Source organism: Mixophyes fleayi, chromosome 2 (assembly GCF_038048845.1).
Source record: "Mixophyes fleayi isolate aMixFle1 chromosome 2, aMixFle1.hap1, whole genome shotgun sequence".
In the NCBI taxonomy this organism is placed as follows: domain Eukaryota; kingdom Metazoa; phylum Chordata; class Amphibia; order Anura; family Limnodynastidae; genus Mixophyes; species Mixophyes fleayi.
In genome coordinates this window covers 15,771,874-15,790,817 of record NC_134403.1, presented here as the reverse complement: position 1 = coordinate 15,790,817, position 18,944 = coordinate 15,771,874, and the positions used below count along the sequence as shown (strand labels likewise).

General features: G+C 43.0%; 1 protein-coding gene across 1 annotated transcript in view; it reads right to left on the bottom strand.

The window, feature by feature from the left end:
• Positions 1 to 12,371, bottom strand: part of UVRAG (UV radiation resistance associated) — a 52,196-nt gene extending 39,825 nt beyond the window's left edge. The window contains exons 1-2 of the mRNA XM_075198560.1: positions 12,059 to 12,371; positions 2,743 to 2,860 (exon numbers count right to left, since the gene is read on the bottom strand). Coding sequence (XP_075054661.1) covers positions 2,743 to 2,860; positions 12,059 to 12,199 — 259 coding nt within the window. The 5' untranslated portion in view covers positions 12,200 to 12,371. The remainder of the gene's footprint in view (positions 1 to 2,742; positions 2,861 to 12,058) is intronic.
• Positions 12,372 to 18,944: the final 6,573 nt, after the last annotated feature.

Genomic DNA, 18,944 nt, shown 5'->3' with positions numbered 1-18,944 from the left:
GATTTATCCACTTACAGTTTTGAGAGCGCTGTTAGGACCTTCTCCTCTGTGAATGTACTTGTATCTACCTCATTTTTAAGAATATACTTGCAGCTGAACTGTGGCCCCTTCCCTGCTCTTTCTGTAGTGAACACTGAGCAAAAATAATTATCAAGATGATCTACTATTACCATCTCTCCCTCAACAAGACCCTCACTGTCTTGAGCCTTATTATTCCTCCTTTCACTTATATTCCTATAAAAAAAGTTGTGTCCCCTTTACTTACTTCTTTTCAGCTTGTGCCTGTGCACATCTGATCACCTTTTTAGCCTCCTTCTGTCTAACAAGATACCCTTCTTTATTTTCATTATTCTTAGTCTGCTTATATTTCCTAAAGGCCATCTTTTTTGCTTTCGCTATACTTGCTACTTCTTTTGCAAACCACACTGGCTTCCTTTTCCTTGTGCATTTCCTAACCCTTTTGATACAAAAGGTCTGTTGCGTTAAGTATTGCACTTTTTAATTTTTCCCACCTCTCCTGCACTCCTTTCAAGTTCTTCCACTCTGCCAAAAAATCACTTACACATTTTTCATTCATTACAAAGTCAGCCTTCCTAAAATCTAACACCTGTGTCTTCATACTAAATGATACTGCTTGATGGTCACCGGATCCTAGGTTCTCACCCACATTTTCAGATATTGTCACCATTTGTATGAATTAAGTCTAATATTGCGTCTTTGCGAATGGGCTCCCTCACCATTTGCTTGAGGGATGCTCCATGCAAAGAATTCAGAATGTCTCTACTTCTAGTGGTACTTACATTAAAGTATCCCATGAATATTACCTCTCCTATTAATGTCATTTGAGTAATGTCCTACAATAGGTTCTTGCCCAGTTCCTCTTCCTGACCAGGTGGTGTGTAGATCTCCCCAGTACAATGAATAGCCTTGTCCCCCATTTCTATGGTCACCCAAAGGGCCACAGTCTTCAATACTTTGTATCAAAGTAATATTTATGGTTTTCTTCCCCCAACATACATTGCTACTCCTCCTCCGATTCTTCCCACTCTGTCCTTCCTAAATAACATATCCTGATATAGCTATGTCCCAGTTATGATTTTCATTGCCTCATGAATTCATAATAGCTACAATGTCCAGATAATCTCCTGTCATTATCACACTTCGTTCTGGGATTTTATTATGCAATGCTCAGCTCTCTGTCTGTTTATTATTGTCTTCTGTTGCTGTGGATATGTTTCCTTTTCTATTAGTCTGCAGAAACAATACATTGTTGGGAGAGCAGATTGTTTTATTCCCGTTTGGTTCACTGCCCCCCTCTGCTAGGTTAAATAATTCCTGATGAAGCTTCCAAACTGCTCACTTAGTATTCTGGTTCTCCATAAAGATGGGTGCAGGCCGTCACCTATGTTTAAGCCCCTATCTTGCCAGATGGCATGACTGTGGTCTATTAATCCAAATCTCTCCTCATTACAGCAATTCCATAGCCACACATTAAATTGTCTGATGCAATGAGTTCTGTCCTCACCTCTGTGTATTGGCAACACTGCTGAAAAGTTAGTGGTTGCCACTTGCTTTAGAGCAGTTTTCCTAATTTATCTTTTATGGCCATGGTCTCACCATTAGCCAGGTCATTTGTACCTAGGTGGGCAATGACATCCACCCCCCATCTTTTCTTGCCGCCTTCACAATTTTTAACATGCGCTGTTTATCCCTGTGGCTACCGATAAGCACCTTAGTTGTTTATCTACTTCAGTATCTTTTGCCTCTCATAATGGTAATCCCTCAAGAGAAGTGCAGTTCTATTTGCAGATTTAATTTTCCTGTCCTATAGCTAGTAGAATTCCCCATATCCTCATGTTGTATGTTACCTATATTTGTACATCCCAGCAAGAGCAGCATATGAGTTTTACAATTTCACAGCTTGTGGGATTTGTCTGCGTCCCTCTGGAAATCTCTCCCTCTCACAGTAGTCCAAGGCAGAATGCCTTCTGGGGGCTCTCGGAGGCAGTGGTGGTCTCAAGGATACAGACATCCTATATACCTCAGCCTGTAGTTTCGCTGTCTCCTCTCGCAACTATAAAAATGGTTTACAGATTGCACAGTAGTAGAGTTTCCAGAATGTCCCCCACAAAACAAAAGCATTACATCCACTGCACTAGACCAAACATCGTATCAGATGTTAATGGTAGCGTCAATATTTGTGCATCCGTTTCTGTATTCTAACTCACCTGATTATGTTTCAAACTCACAATTCACTTAAGCATGCAATTTATTTCACTTTAGAATGCAGCTACTGCAATGAGTCTAACATGCAATTTACAATTACAGTGCGTGACACAGGTGGGCAAGTAACAGTTATAACAATGAACAACAAGCACAAAAATACAATTTCAGGGTTTCAGAAAACCACGACTTAAAATGGCAGAAAGATATTTTCCATAATTAGTGAAACAAAAACACCACTGCTGAACTACAACTCCCAGCATGTTTTCACAAAGAATAGCACATCAGAGCAATCGGTGATAGTGAATTCTGGACATTGCAGTTATACAGCTGCAGAGCCTCAGCGAAGGAAGATTGCCTAAACCCTTTACTGACCACCCAGGTACAAAACTCTAAAAATAGACAGAATTCCTGGGAAAAATAAGCACTTTTCTCTTCAAACTCAGAAGTCATCTTATTACAGTTAAAGTGATGGTGTAAAATAAATTAAATTAGTTTTTTCTTGCTTTTTGTACTCACCTCTGTAAATTTTGGAGTCATCACATAAGTGCAGTGTGAAGTACGTGTCCAGCAGGCGGAACCCATTCTTGCTAACAATGTTTCGTGCTGCGATATTCCGCAGATGACGGAGACGTCTCTAAGCACAAACAATCGGTAAGAAAAACATTTTAAGACTATCAGATTGTTTACAATATTCAGACAGATTTAGATGTGGTGAAACAGGATTATAAAGCATGTGTAAAGCTGAAAATTCTGCTTTCAAACTGGAATATTTAAGACACAAAAGACCTTATCTGTGAAAAGCAAAACACAGACATAGCGAGCCTTCTGAATAAACCTATCATCATAATTCTGAGATCATCATGATTAGGGACACTGGATTAGTGGTGATCAACATGGGAAAAACTACGTGTACCCGTAAGACACACATGAAAACCGCTCGCCTCTTGCTAATCACCAATAAGTGAAATAGTGGCACTGTGGACCTTTCATAGCTCACTGTCAACATTTCTGTACAACTTGTGTTACAAACCTAGACTAAAATAAAAGTAAAAATTCTCAAACATAAGGGACTTTATTCAATTTAAGGAAAAAGATCATTGGGTAATGTAGAAAATTAGAGATTGTATAAATTCTTTTTAGGAGACGTAGTTGACAAACAGTTAATAAAACTGAAACAAGCAGTGAAACAAAAACACACACACATACAATGACATCCATTTATACTGCCCTAAGCAAGAAACCAATCACATGGCACTAAAATACTCTTATTAGTAAAAGGTTCTTACAGGCTTCTTTCCGCATAACTGCATTTTCTACTTTTTAGAAGAAAATGTTTAATCCATCACATGTGATTTGGGTTAATTTTAGGTCATGTGATGTCGCACAAAGTACGAAGTTGTTAAAACAACCACCCAGCCCTCCATAAAAACAAAAATTAAAACAAAGGCAGAAAGGGCTACATCAAATTTACTTTTTAGATGTCATCACTGCACCCAAGTAACTTCCCACTATAGTTTTGGATCTAGTTCAGATACTGAACACTATTCTATCATCGTATATTTCTGCACAATATGTAAATTGGGTGCAGGAATGTCACAGGGTCAGCACAAGAATGTGTGGATTAAGCAAACATTCTGCAGCTACTATTTCCTCAGCAGTTCATTCTTTTCATGTCATCCCCATCCTTAGGGCAATTAGCCAGAGGTTAGGAAAATCCCAGCGACACCACATGTCAAATGAGAAAGCATTGACATGCAACCAAAAAAAGATGCCACTGACACATATGGGTATGAGGGTCAATGGATTTCCTCCCCAATAGCAGTGTACATGCATTTATTGAACTAAAAAAAAAAAAAAACACTTTTAAAAACAATACATTTAAAATGCAAGTAAGAGTCCTTAAACAGCTGTCAATTAAGAAGACAAAGATAACAGCTACAATTTGAGGGGGAATACAAATTAGCCACATGTAGTAAACTGAAGCACTGATGTACTGTGTAGAGATTCAATTGTTTGTGTCAGAGGTGTCCAAACTCAGTGCTCAACAACTACAAACAGTTCATGTTTTCAGGATTACTGAAAATCATTACTAAGAAGCCATCAATGAAAGATAAAACTTCCAATAGATCGGCAAGATTTACTACCAATAAAACAAATAATAATGCACTTCCAAGATGAGAAATTGCTTTGGAATATTTTGAGACTGTTCCTCCACCTCTGGCTCCCAGGTAGCAATTTGCTACACACTCACTTTAATAGTCAAACCCATTTTCATCAGGCAATGGGAACACATCTAATCAGTAAGAACACCCTCCTATATAAAGACTATTCTCATGTGTGCAATAATTAAATCAGGACATGATATTACAACAGCCCAACATAAAACCACTGGTAATAAAACAATATACCTACAGGCAATTTTGAAATAAAAGCAAAATCCATATATAAAGCATATAAACTATATTCATTAAGACCATATACATTAAAAATGTTGAGCATATCATCATCATCATCATCATTTATTTATATAGCGCCACTAATTCCGCAGCGCTGTACAGAGAACTCATTCACATCAGTCCCTGCCCCATTGGAGCTTACAGTCTAAATTCCCTACTATAGACACACAATCACACAGACAGACCGAGAGGGAGACAGACAGACAAAGAGGGAGAGCCTAGGGTCAATTTTTGATTGCAGCCAATTAACGTACCAGTATGTTTTTGGAGTGTGGGAGGAAACCGGAGCACCCGGAGGAAACCCACGCAAACACAGGGAGAACATACAAACTCCACACAGATAAGGCCATGGTCGGGAATCGAACTCATGACCCCAGTGCTGTGAGGCAGACGTGCTAACCACTAGGCCACTGTGCTGCCCTATATATAAAAACGATATATGCCTATATGAGCAATCACTATTGATTTATAAAAAGACACTGCTAATCATAGACATCAATAAACCTCGGAAATAGTATAGTACACATTTTGTATAGCCGGAGACCTTCCCACCCCATAAATCCTAATTATACAACCTCAATACACGGGTTTGTGAAAAATTGAGGATTAGCTCAATGGGTGAAATTAAATTCGGCGCAATATGCCGCTAGACATGACCGCAGTGTCCGGCTGTGCACATTGACACCTATTACAGTAAGGAATGTCCGCTCATTTCTCTGTACACCCATGTGGGGGTAGCAAAGAAAAATGAGTGAAGATTTCAGTCTGACCATCGCAATGTGTCTCTGCAAACTGTTCAGGAAACACATCATGCTGAATGGAATCTCCCCCAATGTGTCTTAGTAAAAGATCTATATAATTCATGTGTAGCAGATTTCTTATGTTCCATTGATGCCCATAGATTCTTTGTTTTACATCTCAAGTGGTTCTTCCTATATAGTGTATTTTGCAAGTTACTAAATATGACATTTATATTACACTAGATATTAGTACAAGATTTAAAGGTATTGACGGATTTAAAACAGAAATTGCATTGTGGTATAAATAAAGCTAGGTTGTCTATAAATCTTGATGATGATGTCCTCACTGGTCTCGAAATATCTCCCCACTCGACACCTCCGTTCTGCACAAGATCTACGTCTCTCCTCCACTCTCATCACATCCTCCCATTCTCGGTTACAGGATTTTTTCCGGGCTGCACCCACTTTGTGGAATTCCCTCCCTCGCACAGTAAGACTTTCCTCTAGTCTTCAAACCTTCAAGCGTTCACTGAAAACCCACCTCTTCAGACAAGGTTATGATATTCCTCAACCATCATCTTAATTTCCCTACGGAATTTGCTGGCGCTATATAAATAAATGTTGACGATGATGATGATGATGATGATGTCTGCGAAGAATCGGTAAAAGGACCGGGCCAAGATTAAGTATTTTTCAATAGTTTTATATAATTCTCTTCTCCTACGGTCCCGATGATATTTAGATACAAAGGTACAGTAGAGTTGTTATCTGAAATATCAGCAGACAGATCATTTGGGGCATTCTAAAATAGATGCTGCCTATCAATGGAACCTCTATTTGCTGTATAAGTCAAATTAGAGGTAATGGTAAGGAATCATAGCATACTTTGTATATACACTGATCATGACATCTAACAGTGTTTCAACATCACAACTACTTAAAAATAAATTCTCATCCCATTACAACAGCCGAATAATTTCTATAATATCAGTATACCTTTAGCAAAAGGTTGTGGAAAATAAATTAAAATATCTGGATAGATGAGCTAATAGTGACCATTATACCTGCACTGATCAGTTCAGCCAAGAGAATTTAATAAATGTTTGTCAATCAGGCAAAGCATGAGAAGTGGGAAATCTGGGTCTGTCATTATACAGAAAAGCAAACTCCTGTTTAGTAATACCAGCAATTAGCAGAGCAGATTTTAAATATATGTTATATTAATCCCTAGAGTCCGTTTGTAGTTTATAAAAGTCCTTATCACTCAACATTTGAATATATTCATTATGGTATGACTCTTTGGGCAGTATCACAACCCCACCTCCCTTGTCTGCTTATTTAGTATTGTTTGTATTATTTTAAAGACTGAGGGATAGTGTTGTCCAATCTCCTTATCATTTATTTATATAACGCCATCAACTCCACAGCTCTGTACAGAGAATTTTTTATCGTTCACTTCAGTCCATGCCCATTGGAATTTACAGTCTAAGGTATCTAAGACACACAAACTAGGGTTAATTTGGTCAGCAGCCAATTAATCTAACAGTCTGTTTTTGGAGTGTGGGAGGAAACCGGAGCACCAGAGGAAAGCCACACAATCACGGGATAAAGTACAAATTCCCTGGCCGGGAGTCGAACTCGTGACCCCAGCACTGTGAGGCAGAAGTGCTAACCACTGAGCCACTGAGCTGTGATCTCCAAAGTATGTTTATCTCCTGTTAGATTGATTACATTTATTATCTATTACTAGATTGATAAAGGTCAATAAAAGCACTGCATGCATGTGTAGGATAGAATGGGGATGAGTATTAACATGGGGCATATGTATGTTTTTAAAGGCCTTGCCTCCACCAAGGGGAGAATCAATTCAGAGAAGTACTGTCGGATATCACCACAATGTCAGGCTGCACACATTTCCGCCTGCCTATTAGAGTAAGGAAGCTCGGTTCACTTTCACGCACCTCTGTGGGATGCGGGGAAAAATAGGCGGAGATAATTGCACAGAGTGCCTTCATGGACTGTTCACTTGCCTTTAATTCCCCCAGCCCCTTCGATAACTAGATAAGCCCCTTTTTGCTTTTTTTTATTAAAACTAGTTCTTTTACAGGAAGACTGCTCAATTTGATGCACTGCACTCCATAACCTAGATTAATGGGAATAAAGGCATTAGGACACACACGTGCTAAAATCAAGAATCCAATGCACATTCTCAAAGCATACCAAGTGCCCTGCAATGTTGACAGTACAAAATACAATGCAAGCAAATGGAGCTGTACACACTATGCATCCAATTAACTTTGCCTGCAGCTTTCAGAAGCGTTACTGCTAGGTACAACATAATGGTGTTCAAAGGGAGCACTCACTAAGTGCACAGTGTCCTATGCTGTGGTAGTCAACGAGAACGGTCTTTGAACATTCTGTTAAAAGCAAGAACAAATTGTATAAGGTTTTGTTTTGAACAGGCCTGGTTCCTCAATGCCTTGGTGCGCAGCAATCTATGAAAGCAATTAAAAAATTACACACACTATATATATATATATATATATATATATATATATATATATATATATATATATATATATATATATAAATAAAACACACATAAATGGGCATACAAATATTATACAAAAACAGGACATGGAGGCAATCGCGAGTTAGGACAAGCCAAAACAAAGCAACTGTTGGACATTTTATATTACCATATGCTATAGACTCACTGCTGATTTCCAAACTCAAATGGTACCCTATGACACACAAGTGGAAAATATTAAAAGTAACTGCCAACGGGACGGTCCAAAATGCTCAACAATTCATGACACTCCTAAAGAGCAAACACATGTTTTCAGCATACTGGAATAAAGATATGATGGAAAACCAACATAACCACAGAGTAGATGCTCATCAGTATATGGCAGTGAATGCTGAAGCTACACAACTTGACATGAAACCCATTCGCAAATCCTGAACTTAGCAGTTTCATTTTAGTCAATAGTGTAGAATTTGAAGAGAGACTTTCACCTGTCTGCCTGGATAAAGTAAAATAAATTTCTGGGTGCACTTTCAGCAGATTTGTCACCCAGGGAAATGACAAGCAGAGATTAGCGTTGGCGATTAAGGAGTTAAAGGGGCCTATAAAAAGAGTAAATATCTATCTCTATACACACACGTGTGTGTTCTGGTAAACCTACCTTAAGATGGCGTTACCAGAACAGCTATCAACGGTGTCAACCTCTGATATCATTGGCAGAAACACCCGTTTGACTGCAATAGGGATTTACATAATTTCCCAAACAGAGGCCTTAGTCCCTTAAGTACTAAAATCCTTTTAAAGTTCAAGCTGGCTTTACATTTGATTCTCCCATTCCAATTATAATGCATTAACCTATTGTAACCTTCCAAAAAAGACAGATCATATAGCATGTATCTGTGAATCCAGTCTGGATTCCTTCATAAAACATTGACATTATCCTGCAGTTATTTTAGAATCTGTTCAGCAAGTCCTTCACACAAACATACAGTTTTGTAAATGACCTTTTCTTGTCTCTGCACAGCTCAGAACACTTTACATACAAAATTGTGGATGCTACCATGTGTCTTCTAGTTTCCTTTATAAGTTAATGACTGTTCTTTAAAACAACCCTCCTTTTTCTTCTTCTGACCCTCCAGCATACATAAATGCCTGAACTAGCTTCAATATCACTTGACTGCACATGACCAGCCTGCAAAGCGCTATTTTTTTTTTCTTATTTTACAGCATCTATCCATCCCAAGTGATTAATCTTAGGATTCATATGAATGGCTATTTAAAGGCAACGCCTGTTAGAAGAGTAGACAATACCTTGTACTTTGTGCGTTTGATGTGTATTGTGAAAGCCTCCCTGCAGCATAGTGTACTATGAAAAACTCATATTGTACTAAGCGTTAACTCTTAGGAACCATGCAGGTAACGTCAAACCCACTGCAAAGCAAGCACTTGTCACCATGTTCATTCATATAGGTGTGTTTAAATAATTTTTTGTATTCGCATCCATGCATGTAATAGACTTTAAAAACATGCGTTAAATACTTACAATTAACAACTGTATGTATAAAGCTTTATAAATATCATCATTTGCAAAAATAAACCTACCAATTACAAACACTTTTCAAAGTTATAAAACCAATGTTATCTTTTTCCAAAACAAAAATGCCAACTGTTGAATAGTAGAACACGATAGTCGTTTACTTCACATTTTTTTTTGCTAACAGAACGGCTATTTAATAATACAAAACAGCTCACCCAACATTCTCTATTCCTACTGTACATTTCAAATATATAGTTGCAAAACACTTTAGCAACAGCAGCTACAAAACCCAAATTAGAAGCCGAGAATGTGATGTAACTGTAGTTATAAGATTGCTACATGAAATACACCAAGCTCATTAAGTACAAAGTAGACTAGCAAGTAAAGTTTGGAGGTTGAATGGAAGAAAGACTAATAAAAAAAAAAGAAAAGAATTGTTCTGTATTAACGTTAAGCCGGAGATTAAAATGACATGTTTCCGTTTTATGCTCCTAGTTGCTAACACAACAATAAAAACACAAGCATTGGCCGTGCAGAATACAGACAACTTACTGAGAATCTATACATTATTAATCTAATGACTTGTAATGCTAGCATCACTGCAAATAGGTACAAGGAGGAGATGTACATTCAGCAGCATGGTTCCCCAGATAGATCTAATAAGAGCAACAACATACACATGTCACAGTGCAAAGCTTTCAACCACGCAGCTGGTGGATGAGGTAGCAAAACGAAGCATTGTAAACATTGGTGGTTCACTCGGTACCAGTTATTGCATTGAACAGTATCACCAGCCAGTCAGTACAGCTGCAATGATCTGCCGTATTGCAGTGACAGTTGCTCTGGCTCTTGGTATCTGATAAATATTATCTGGGTTGTGAATACAGACAGATGCCTGTAAAAATTATAACTTTAGTATTGGGCATTCAGATGTCACCAGTGTCAAATTATATCGAGGCCATAAAATAACTGAAATAAACTTCAGATTAAAACAAATGTGACCCTGAAGACTAGTGTAAGTGTAAAACAATCATTTAATTGGTGTTAAAGGTATTTTGTAGTAGACTGTAAGCTTCACTGGCGCATGGACAGATGTGAATCATTAAATATTCTCTTTAAAATTCCACATAAATAACATTTAATAAATATTGTTAGAAGGTATTTATGTGCAGTCTATGTTATATTGCACTAGTATGAAAAGGATACCCTGAACAAACAAGTTGTACAATTAGGCTATTTATATATAAAAGGGTCAGGATAATGGAATATACAGGAATAGAGGTTACAAAAACAAATTTTAAGGCAGCTCAATTTCCCTGGAGTAGAGCCACAACAATGTGTGAGCAGGGTTATAAATGTCTCCTGGTTCCGATATTGGAAAAACAGACAGCTTCATTTTTCTAGAATTCACATTCCTGATGTATCCAAATCATCGGAATTATTGGGCACTGCCACAGGAAATACCAGCACTTTACACACAAACTGAAGGACCTCTACCCATTGACATTCCTGACGCTAGTAGAACACATAAGTACATCTGTCACTAGTGTCACCATACTCACTGGCATTTGTATTAATGTTACAATAATTTTCAGAGCACTTTTTTTTTTTTTTTTTTTTTTTAAAGTTTACTGCTAGAAAATACATCACAAATGCATAAAATGATCTTTTAAATGCCACACAGCTTGCCCCAGCCTGGAGGGGGCCGGCAAGCGGGCCACACAGGTCGCCCCAGCCTGGAGGGGGCCGGCAAGCGGGCCACACAGGTCGCCCCAGCCTGGAGGGGGCCGGCAAGCGGGCCACACAGGTCGCCCCAGCCTGGAGGGGGCCGGCAAGCGGGCCACACAGCTCGCCCCAGCCTGGAGGGGGCCGGCAAGCGGGCCACACAGCTCGCCCCAGCCTGGAGGGGGTCGGCAAGCGGGCCACACAGCTCGCCCCAGCCTGGAGGGGGCCGGCAAGCGGGCCACACAGCTCGCCCCAGCCTGGAGGGGTCCGGCAAGCGGGCCACACAGCTCGCCCCAGCCTGGAGGGGGCCGGCAACCGGGCCACACAGCTCGCCCCAGCCTGGAAGGGGCCGGCAACCGGGCCACACAGCTCGCCCCAGCCTGGAGGGGGCCGGCAACCGGGCCACACAGCTCGCCCCAGCCTGGAGGGGTCCGGCAAGCGGGCCACACAGCTCGCCCCAGCCTGGAGGGGGCCGGCAACCGGGCCACACAGCTCGCCCCAGCCTGGAAGGGGCCGGCAACCGGGCCACACAGCTCGCCCCAGCCTGGAGGGGGCCGGCAACCGGGCCACACAGCTCGCCCCAGCCTGGAGGGGGCCGGCAACCGGGCCACACAGCACGCCCCAGCCTGGAGGGAGCCGGCAACCGGGCCACACAGCTCGCCCCAGCCTGGAGGGGGCCGGCAACCGGGCCACACAGCTCGCCCAGCTTGAGGTGGCGGGGGTGGGGGGCACCAGGGTTACTCAGCTCCCCCAGCCTGGGGTCACCATACCCACAATGCACTGTGACAGGAGACAGTACCTAATGACTAGGAATACGTTGATGATTCTGGCTGAGGGGTGAGCTCACCTGCTGGGAGTGCAGCTCTACATGCAGAGACCGGGATACCGCAGGCCCGGCCACCATGCCGACCCCAGGGGGCATGGACGCGGGGGCCAATACCGGCATGGCATCCCTCCCACTGCCCCGGACTGAGCCGGTAATGCTCATGGCGGCGGCGGTGTCCGGGGATCAGGCTCCGTCCTCCTCACTCACTCACTCACTGACTGACTGACTGGACGACAGCCGCCTCCTTCCGGGTCCGCAGCGCGCGGCTCTCCCGCGCACGTCACGCGCATGATAGACCTGGACAGAGGGGGAGCCGCGCGCGCCCCCAGCCAGGACCCGTAGCGCCGCCCCCTCCCGACACAGCTGCCCTTCGATTGGCCGATACACGCTTCCATCGCTAACGGCCGGCTTTAGGGCGGGACGAAGCCAAGGTGTCCCATTGGCCGTTTCAACCATCAATCAAAAGGGAGGCGTGTTCTGCGAGCGTTGTGCTTTACCTCAGTGATTCCCAGGGTTATTCCAGAAGAGCGCAAAATGCCTCGTGCCTCTCAGTGACGTCACTAGCTCCGAGTGACCTGATAGGCTGATTGCTTTTTGCCCACAGAGTTGCCCCCAGTTTAGGCCAGTCACGTGGTCACTGCCAGGGCTTGTTCACACCTAGGTGTCAATAAACCTGCCACTCCCACCATTGCATGCCCTCCCCATGCAGTAATCCATGCCCTCCCCATGCAGTAATGCATGCCCTCCCCATGCTGTAATACATGCCCTCCCCATGCAGTAATGCATGCCCTCCCCATGCAGTAATACATGCCCTCCCCATGCAGTAATACATGCCCTCCTCATGCAGTAATACATGCCCTCCCCATGCAGTAATACATGCCCTCCTCATGCAGTAATACATGCCCTCCCCATGCAGTAAGACATGCCCTCCTCATGCAGTAATACATGCCCTCCCCATGCAGTAATACATGCCCTCCCCATGCAGTAAGACATGCCCTCCTCATGCAGTAATACATGCCCTCCTCATGCAGTAATACATGCCCTCCCCATGCAGTAAGACATGCCCTCCTCATGCAGTAATACATGCCCTCCTCATGCAGTAATACATGCCCTCCTCATGCAGTAATACAATCCCTCATGCAGTAATACATACCCTCCCCATGCAGTAATCCATGCCCTCCTCATGCAGTAATGCATGCCCGCATGCCGTAATGCATGCCCTCCCCATGCAGCAATACATGCCCTCCTCATGCAGTAATACAATCCCTCATGCAGTAATACATGCCCTCCCCATGCAGTAATCCATGCCCTCCCCATGCAGTAATACATGCCCTCCTCATGCAGTAATGCATGCCCTCCCCATGCAGTAATACATGCCCTCCCCATGCAGTAATACATGCCCTCCTCATGCAGTAATGCATGCCCTCCCCATGCAGTAATACATGCCCTCCTCATGCAGTAATACAATCCCTCATGCAGTAATACATGCCCTCCCCATGCAGTAATCCATGCCCTCCCCATGCAGTAATACATGCCCTCCTCATGCAGTAATGCATGCTGTCAGTGCAAGAGGTTGTGGGCCTGAGTCATTAAATGCAGAACAGACATAATATGCGCTTTTTATTAAAATATATCGGATATACACACGTCTGTATCCAACAAGGAGCTGGTGTAAAGTAGAGATGCTCAGGCTCGGTTCCCAGAGAACAGAACATACCTGAACTTAGCAGATCTGAGTACTCGGCTCGGTACTTTCACTCACCCTCGGAATTGAAAACGAGGCAAAACGTCGTTACGTCGTCGGATCTCGTGATTTTTGGATTCCTTTTTAAGACCCAACATCACGGACAGAGGGAGTGTGGACCCCCATTTTTCTTTTCTGCCACTGCTGTGTGCCAATGTGTCCTAGATGTGCTAGGAACTGCCGTGTGTTTGTTTCATTGCTCTGTCACTTACCATCCAGCCAGGTCGCTGCAGTATTTGTCCGAAAGTGTATGAAAATAATATTGTGACCTGTGAGGTGGTCAAAATTGACTGCAAATGACTTGAAGTTAGTGTTATTGAAGTTAATAATAATGTAGCAACATAAAAAGAGCAAAATTATGTGATTTTAGAATATTTTAGGATTTTTTATAAAACATCCAAAACCAAAACACACAAGGGTGGTTTTGCCAAAACCAAAACGCAAAGTTAATCCAGATCCAAAACCAGTTCACGGGGGTCTGTGAGCAGCTCTAGTGTAAAGCTACATCTGTTGATGAATTGAGGTCTAGGTCCGCTCTGCTCTAACAGACAATACACTACAGGATACGTTCATGACATATTTGGAATATGAAGTCCAAAGTAACGCACAGAGACAAAAAAAAATTCAATTAATGTAACCTGATAATAATATAGTCATTAATGATAAAACATTAAAAAATAGAACTATCACTAGTAATCGGCACTTACACCTGACCTGTAGCTGGTGCAAGTGATACGATGGAAAAATACATACCCTAGAGATGGCCAAAACTTGAATCAGCAGAAGCTGCTGCGTGCACTGAGCTTGGCGCGCCCTTTCTGTACAATGCGTCCATACACCCAGTCCCCTTCACCCATCAAATCGCAGGCTGTAGTAAGGGTCCTTTGCGCTTGAAGATGAATTGGACGTTGCTGCGCTCTCTGGTGTACAGCGCGTATCGGCATTTGCGCTCCTGACTCAATAGTCAGGTCATGTATTAGTAAAAGCGCCAGGTGTGCATCACGAAAGATATTTGTCATATGTTTATTGTCCATTCTCCCAGCGCATATGTATGAACTCTCAGTCACGGCTGCCCGCATGTAAAATGCACAGTGGTCAGGGACCATTGAGCCCCTCCGTAGCGCTGTCACTTTATAACATAAGTTATATAACGCATATTAAGTACCATTGCGCTAAGAACACATGTTGAAGCATTGTTGGAGCGGTTGTCTTCAGCACGCCGTGCTATGATGCAACCAACTCAGGCACAGTGACCATCAGGGTCACCGTATGCTGCACAAGAGGCAGAAGCGCTGTCGACACACCCTGATCGCATAACTTGTAACACCGATGATAAATCCTTGTGGAAACGAGCTCTCAGTCTGCTAAATGACGCATTGTAGGGCGTTTCCTTAGCGTTAAAAATAAACAATTGGTTATTTATAATGAGCTGTCAGCGGAAAGCAAAACAAAATATATTTGTACACCTGAGCCCTAATATTGTTCAGTTACAGATTAAGCATTGGTTGACTCAAATGAATTCATTTACGCTGGGTACACACTAATGCAATTATCGTGCAGATCACATGATTCATAACTGTTTGTTCACTTATTGCAAAAGTGTGAACACTCCCACGATCATATTTTATCGTACCATTGCATCTGTTGACTTGGGTTTTAAAATTCCTAAAAATCACATTCATCAGGCTTCTTATTGGGTATAATTCTCCCATAGCTGGTTCGAAGAATAGTTCATGGTCCAGGACGCAGGTCAAAAGATTTGGGTGGAGAGGGCTGTTATAATAAGAGATGCTCAGGCTCGGTTCCTCGAGAACCGAACACACCCGCACTTAGGGGATCTGAGTACCGATCTGAGCCGGCTCGGTACTGTCGCGCGCCCTCGGAATTGAAAACGAGGCAAAACGTCATTGTTACATCGTCGGATCTCGGGAGTTTTGAATTCCTTTTAAAGATCCAACATCACAGAGGGTGGGAGGGAGGACGGACCCTCATTTATCTTTTCTACCACTGCTGTGTGCCAATGTGTCCTAGATGTGCTAGGAACTGCCGTGTGTTAGTGTCATTGCTCTGTCGCTTACCATCCAGCCAGGTCGCTGCAGTATTTGTCCGAAAGTGTATGAAAACAATATTGTGACCTGTGAGGTGGTCTAAATTGACTGCAAATGACTTGAAATTAGTGTTATTGAGGTTAATACTACTGTAGGAACAAAAAATTATGTGATTTTAGCATATTTTAGGATTTTTTTCTAAAAAATCCAAAACATACGAGGGCGGTTTTGCCAAAACCAAAACACAAAGCTAATACAGATCCAAAACCAAAACCACTTCACGGGGGTCAGTGAGCATCTCTAGTTATGATCCCTGAATTAATATACGCAATAGAATACTGTAGATTATCAGCAGGGGGCAGAGAATAACAGATAACTGCAATTTAAAGGCATAGCATCCATTAGAAGGTTCTACTAAACCCCATTGGCGGAATATCATGTAGTTATGTTATGTGATATATTGCGTGCTAAACGGGAGTGTATTGCATGGTGAGGTTAAATGAATAAATTGTAAAGGATATTATGCCAGATGTCGCTTTTTCCCCTCTTTTATACACAGATGAGAAAAACCTGAAAATGCTGTGTTGAAAATAATTGTAACGTTTTGGCAAGATCTGTGTGTCAGAGTGATTGTCGTTGGTTGTAGATTGGAATACTTTACAAAGTTGTTATTTAGTGAGTGTGACCACAGTCCTCACAAACCAGTTTGTTTTTATGCAATTTCTTGTTGGTGTTAAAGTTTCACTTTATGACAGTATTGCACTATTACTTGTTTATTTTCTATTTCCACCTCTACAAATAGGGATTTGGGTAAGAAAGGTCTTTTTCTGCATTAGTCAACCCTGGATTTATGACTCACTGGGATCATAGTTTATCTGAAAATGTTTCTTGTTAATAATTCACTAGGAACTTTTGGACTGATCACTGATCAGGAATGATGCCTTGTCTAAATTAACAAGTGCCCCCACACCTAATGGAGCAAAAAATTAAATAATATGAGATAGTATTCAAAAACACACTGAATATATATATATTTACTGATAAGTTGTCAATATATATTCACTGAGTGTTTGAATATTATCTCATGTTATTTTTTTTTTTCGTTCAGTTAGGTGTGGGGGCACTTGTTAATTTAGACAAGGCATAATTCCCCAAATATTTTCTCTCTGGTGGGACAGTCTAGATATTTGGAAGCTCCAAAGGGCGTGGATCATCAGGATGATGGTGTTGCCCATAGCAACCAATCAGATTCTAGTTATCATTTATCTGCAATATTCTAGAACATGATAGCTAAAAATCTGATTGGTTGCTGTGGGCAACAACACCTCCACTTTTCCTTTTTAGAAGACTTAATAAATCTACCCCAAAGTCATTGGCCGAACAAACTAGTGAGATGGTTCAGTGTAAGGGTAAAATTGTTATTCTCTTTATGATGGGAGGGGCTCACTTCATGATGGGAGGAGCTCATTTCATGATGGGAGGAGCTTACATTATGATGGGAGGAGCTCACATTATGATGGGAGTTTGGCAGATTGTGACTGCAGCAATGTGTTGATCCCGTGCACAAATGCAAGAATGAGATTTTGGTTAGTTGGAGAAGATATTCTAATAAACTTGAAGGCTTCAGCTCCTGCAGTGTATCTAGCTCCACCGCTGATATTGACACATAAATCAATGTAAATAAAAGATCAAACGTTGAAAAAGGCGGCCTGGATATCCCTGGACTGGGGTGAGTTATTTAAGACACGAATGAGGCTCCAATGAGCAGTAGTTTAGGTGAAACAAGAAAGTGTTAATTAAGAGCTTGGCCCAAATGTGTTAATAACTAGTATATTGAGTTTGTATATATTCACGTTCTCCAACATGCACAAGTCTGTCACAGACCACAAGTGTAACGGATAGGCTGGATCTTAGCGCTAATCTCGATTGACACTGGCCTACCAGAGGTGCTGAGACTAACGAACTCCCCAGTGTTCACCAAGAACTGTCGCAAGGTGGGATGGGCTTAGCTGCCGGGAGTTCGCAGGTCGCGGTCCTCTGGTCTGCCTCTGGATGTAGCAGTAGCGGATGAGGTGAACAGGTAGGCACAGCGGAGGAGGTGAACAGGTAGGCACAGCGGATGAGGTGAACAGGTAGGAACAGCGGATGAGGTGAACAGGTAGGCACAGCGGAGGAGGTGAACAGGTAGGCACAGCGGAGGAGGTGAACAGGTAGGCACAGTGGAGGAGGTGAACAGGTAGGCACAGCGGATGAGGTGAACGGTAGGCACAGCGGATGAGGTGAACAGGTAGGCACAGCGGAGGAGGTGAACAGGTTGGCACAGCGGAGGAGGTGAACAGGTAGGCACAGCGGAGGAGGTGAACAGGTAGGCACAGCGGATGAGGTGAACAGGTAGGCACAGCGGAGGAGGTGAACAGGTAGGCACAGCGGAGGAGGTGAACAGGTAGGCACAGTGGAGGAGGTGAACAGGTAGGCACAGCGGATGAGGTGAACGGTAGGCACAGCGGATGAGGTGAACAGGTAGGCACAGCGGAGGAGGTGAACAGGTAGGCACAGCGGATGAGGTGAACAGGTAGGCACAGCGGAGGAGGTGAACAGGTAGGCACAGCGGATGAGGTGAACAGGTAGGCACAGCGGAGGAGGTGAACAGGTAGGCACAGCGGATGAGGTGAACAGGTAGGCACAGCGGAGGAGGTGAACAGGTAGGCACAGCGGAGGAGGTGAACAGGTAGGCACAGCGGATGAGGTGAACAGGTAGGCACAGCGGATGAGGTGAACAGGTTGGCACAGCGGAGGAGGTGAACAGGTAGGCACAGCGGATGAGGTGAACAGGTAGGCACAGCGGAGGAGGTGAACAGGTAGGCACAGCGGATGAGGTGAACAGGTAGGCACAGCGGAGGAGGTGAACAGGTAGGCACAGCGGATGAGGTGAACAGGTAGGCACAGCGGATGAGGTGAACAGGTAGGCACAGCGGAGGAGGTGAACAGGTAGGCACAGCGGAGGAGGTGAACAGGTAGGCACAGCGAATGAGGTGAACAGGTAGGCACAGCGGATGAGGTGAACAGGTAGGCACAGCGGAGGAGGTGAACAGGTAGGCACAGCGGAGGAGGTGAA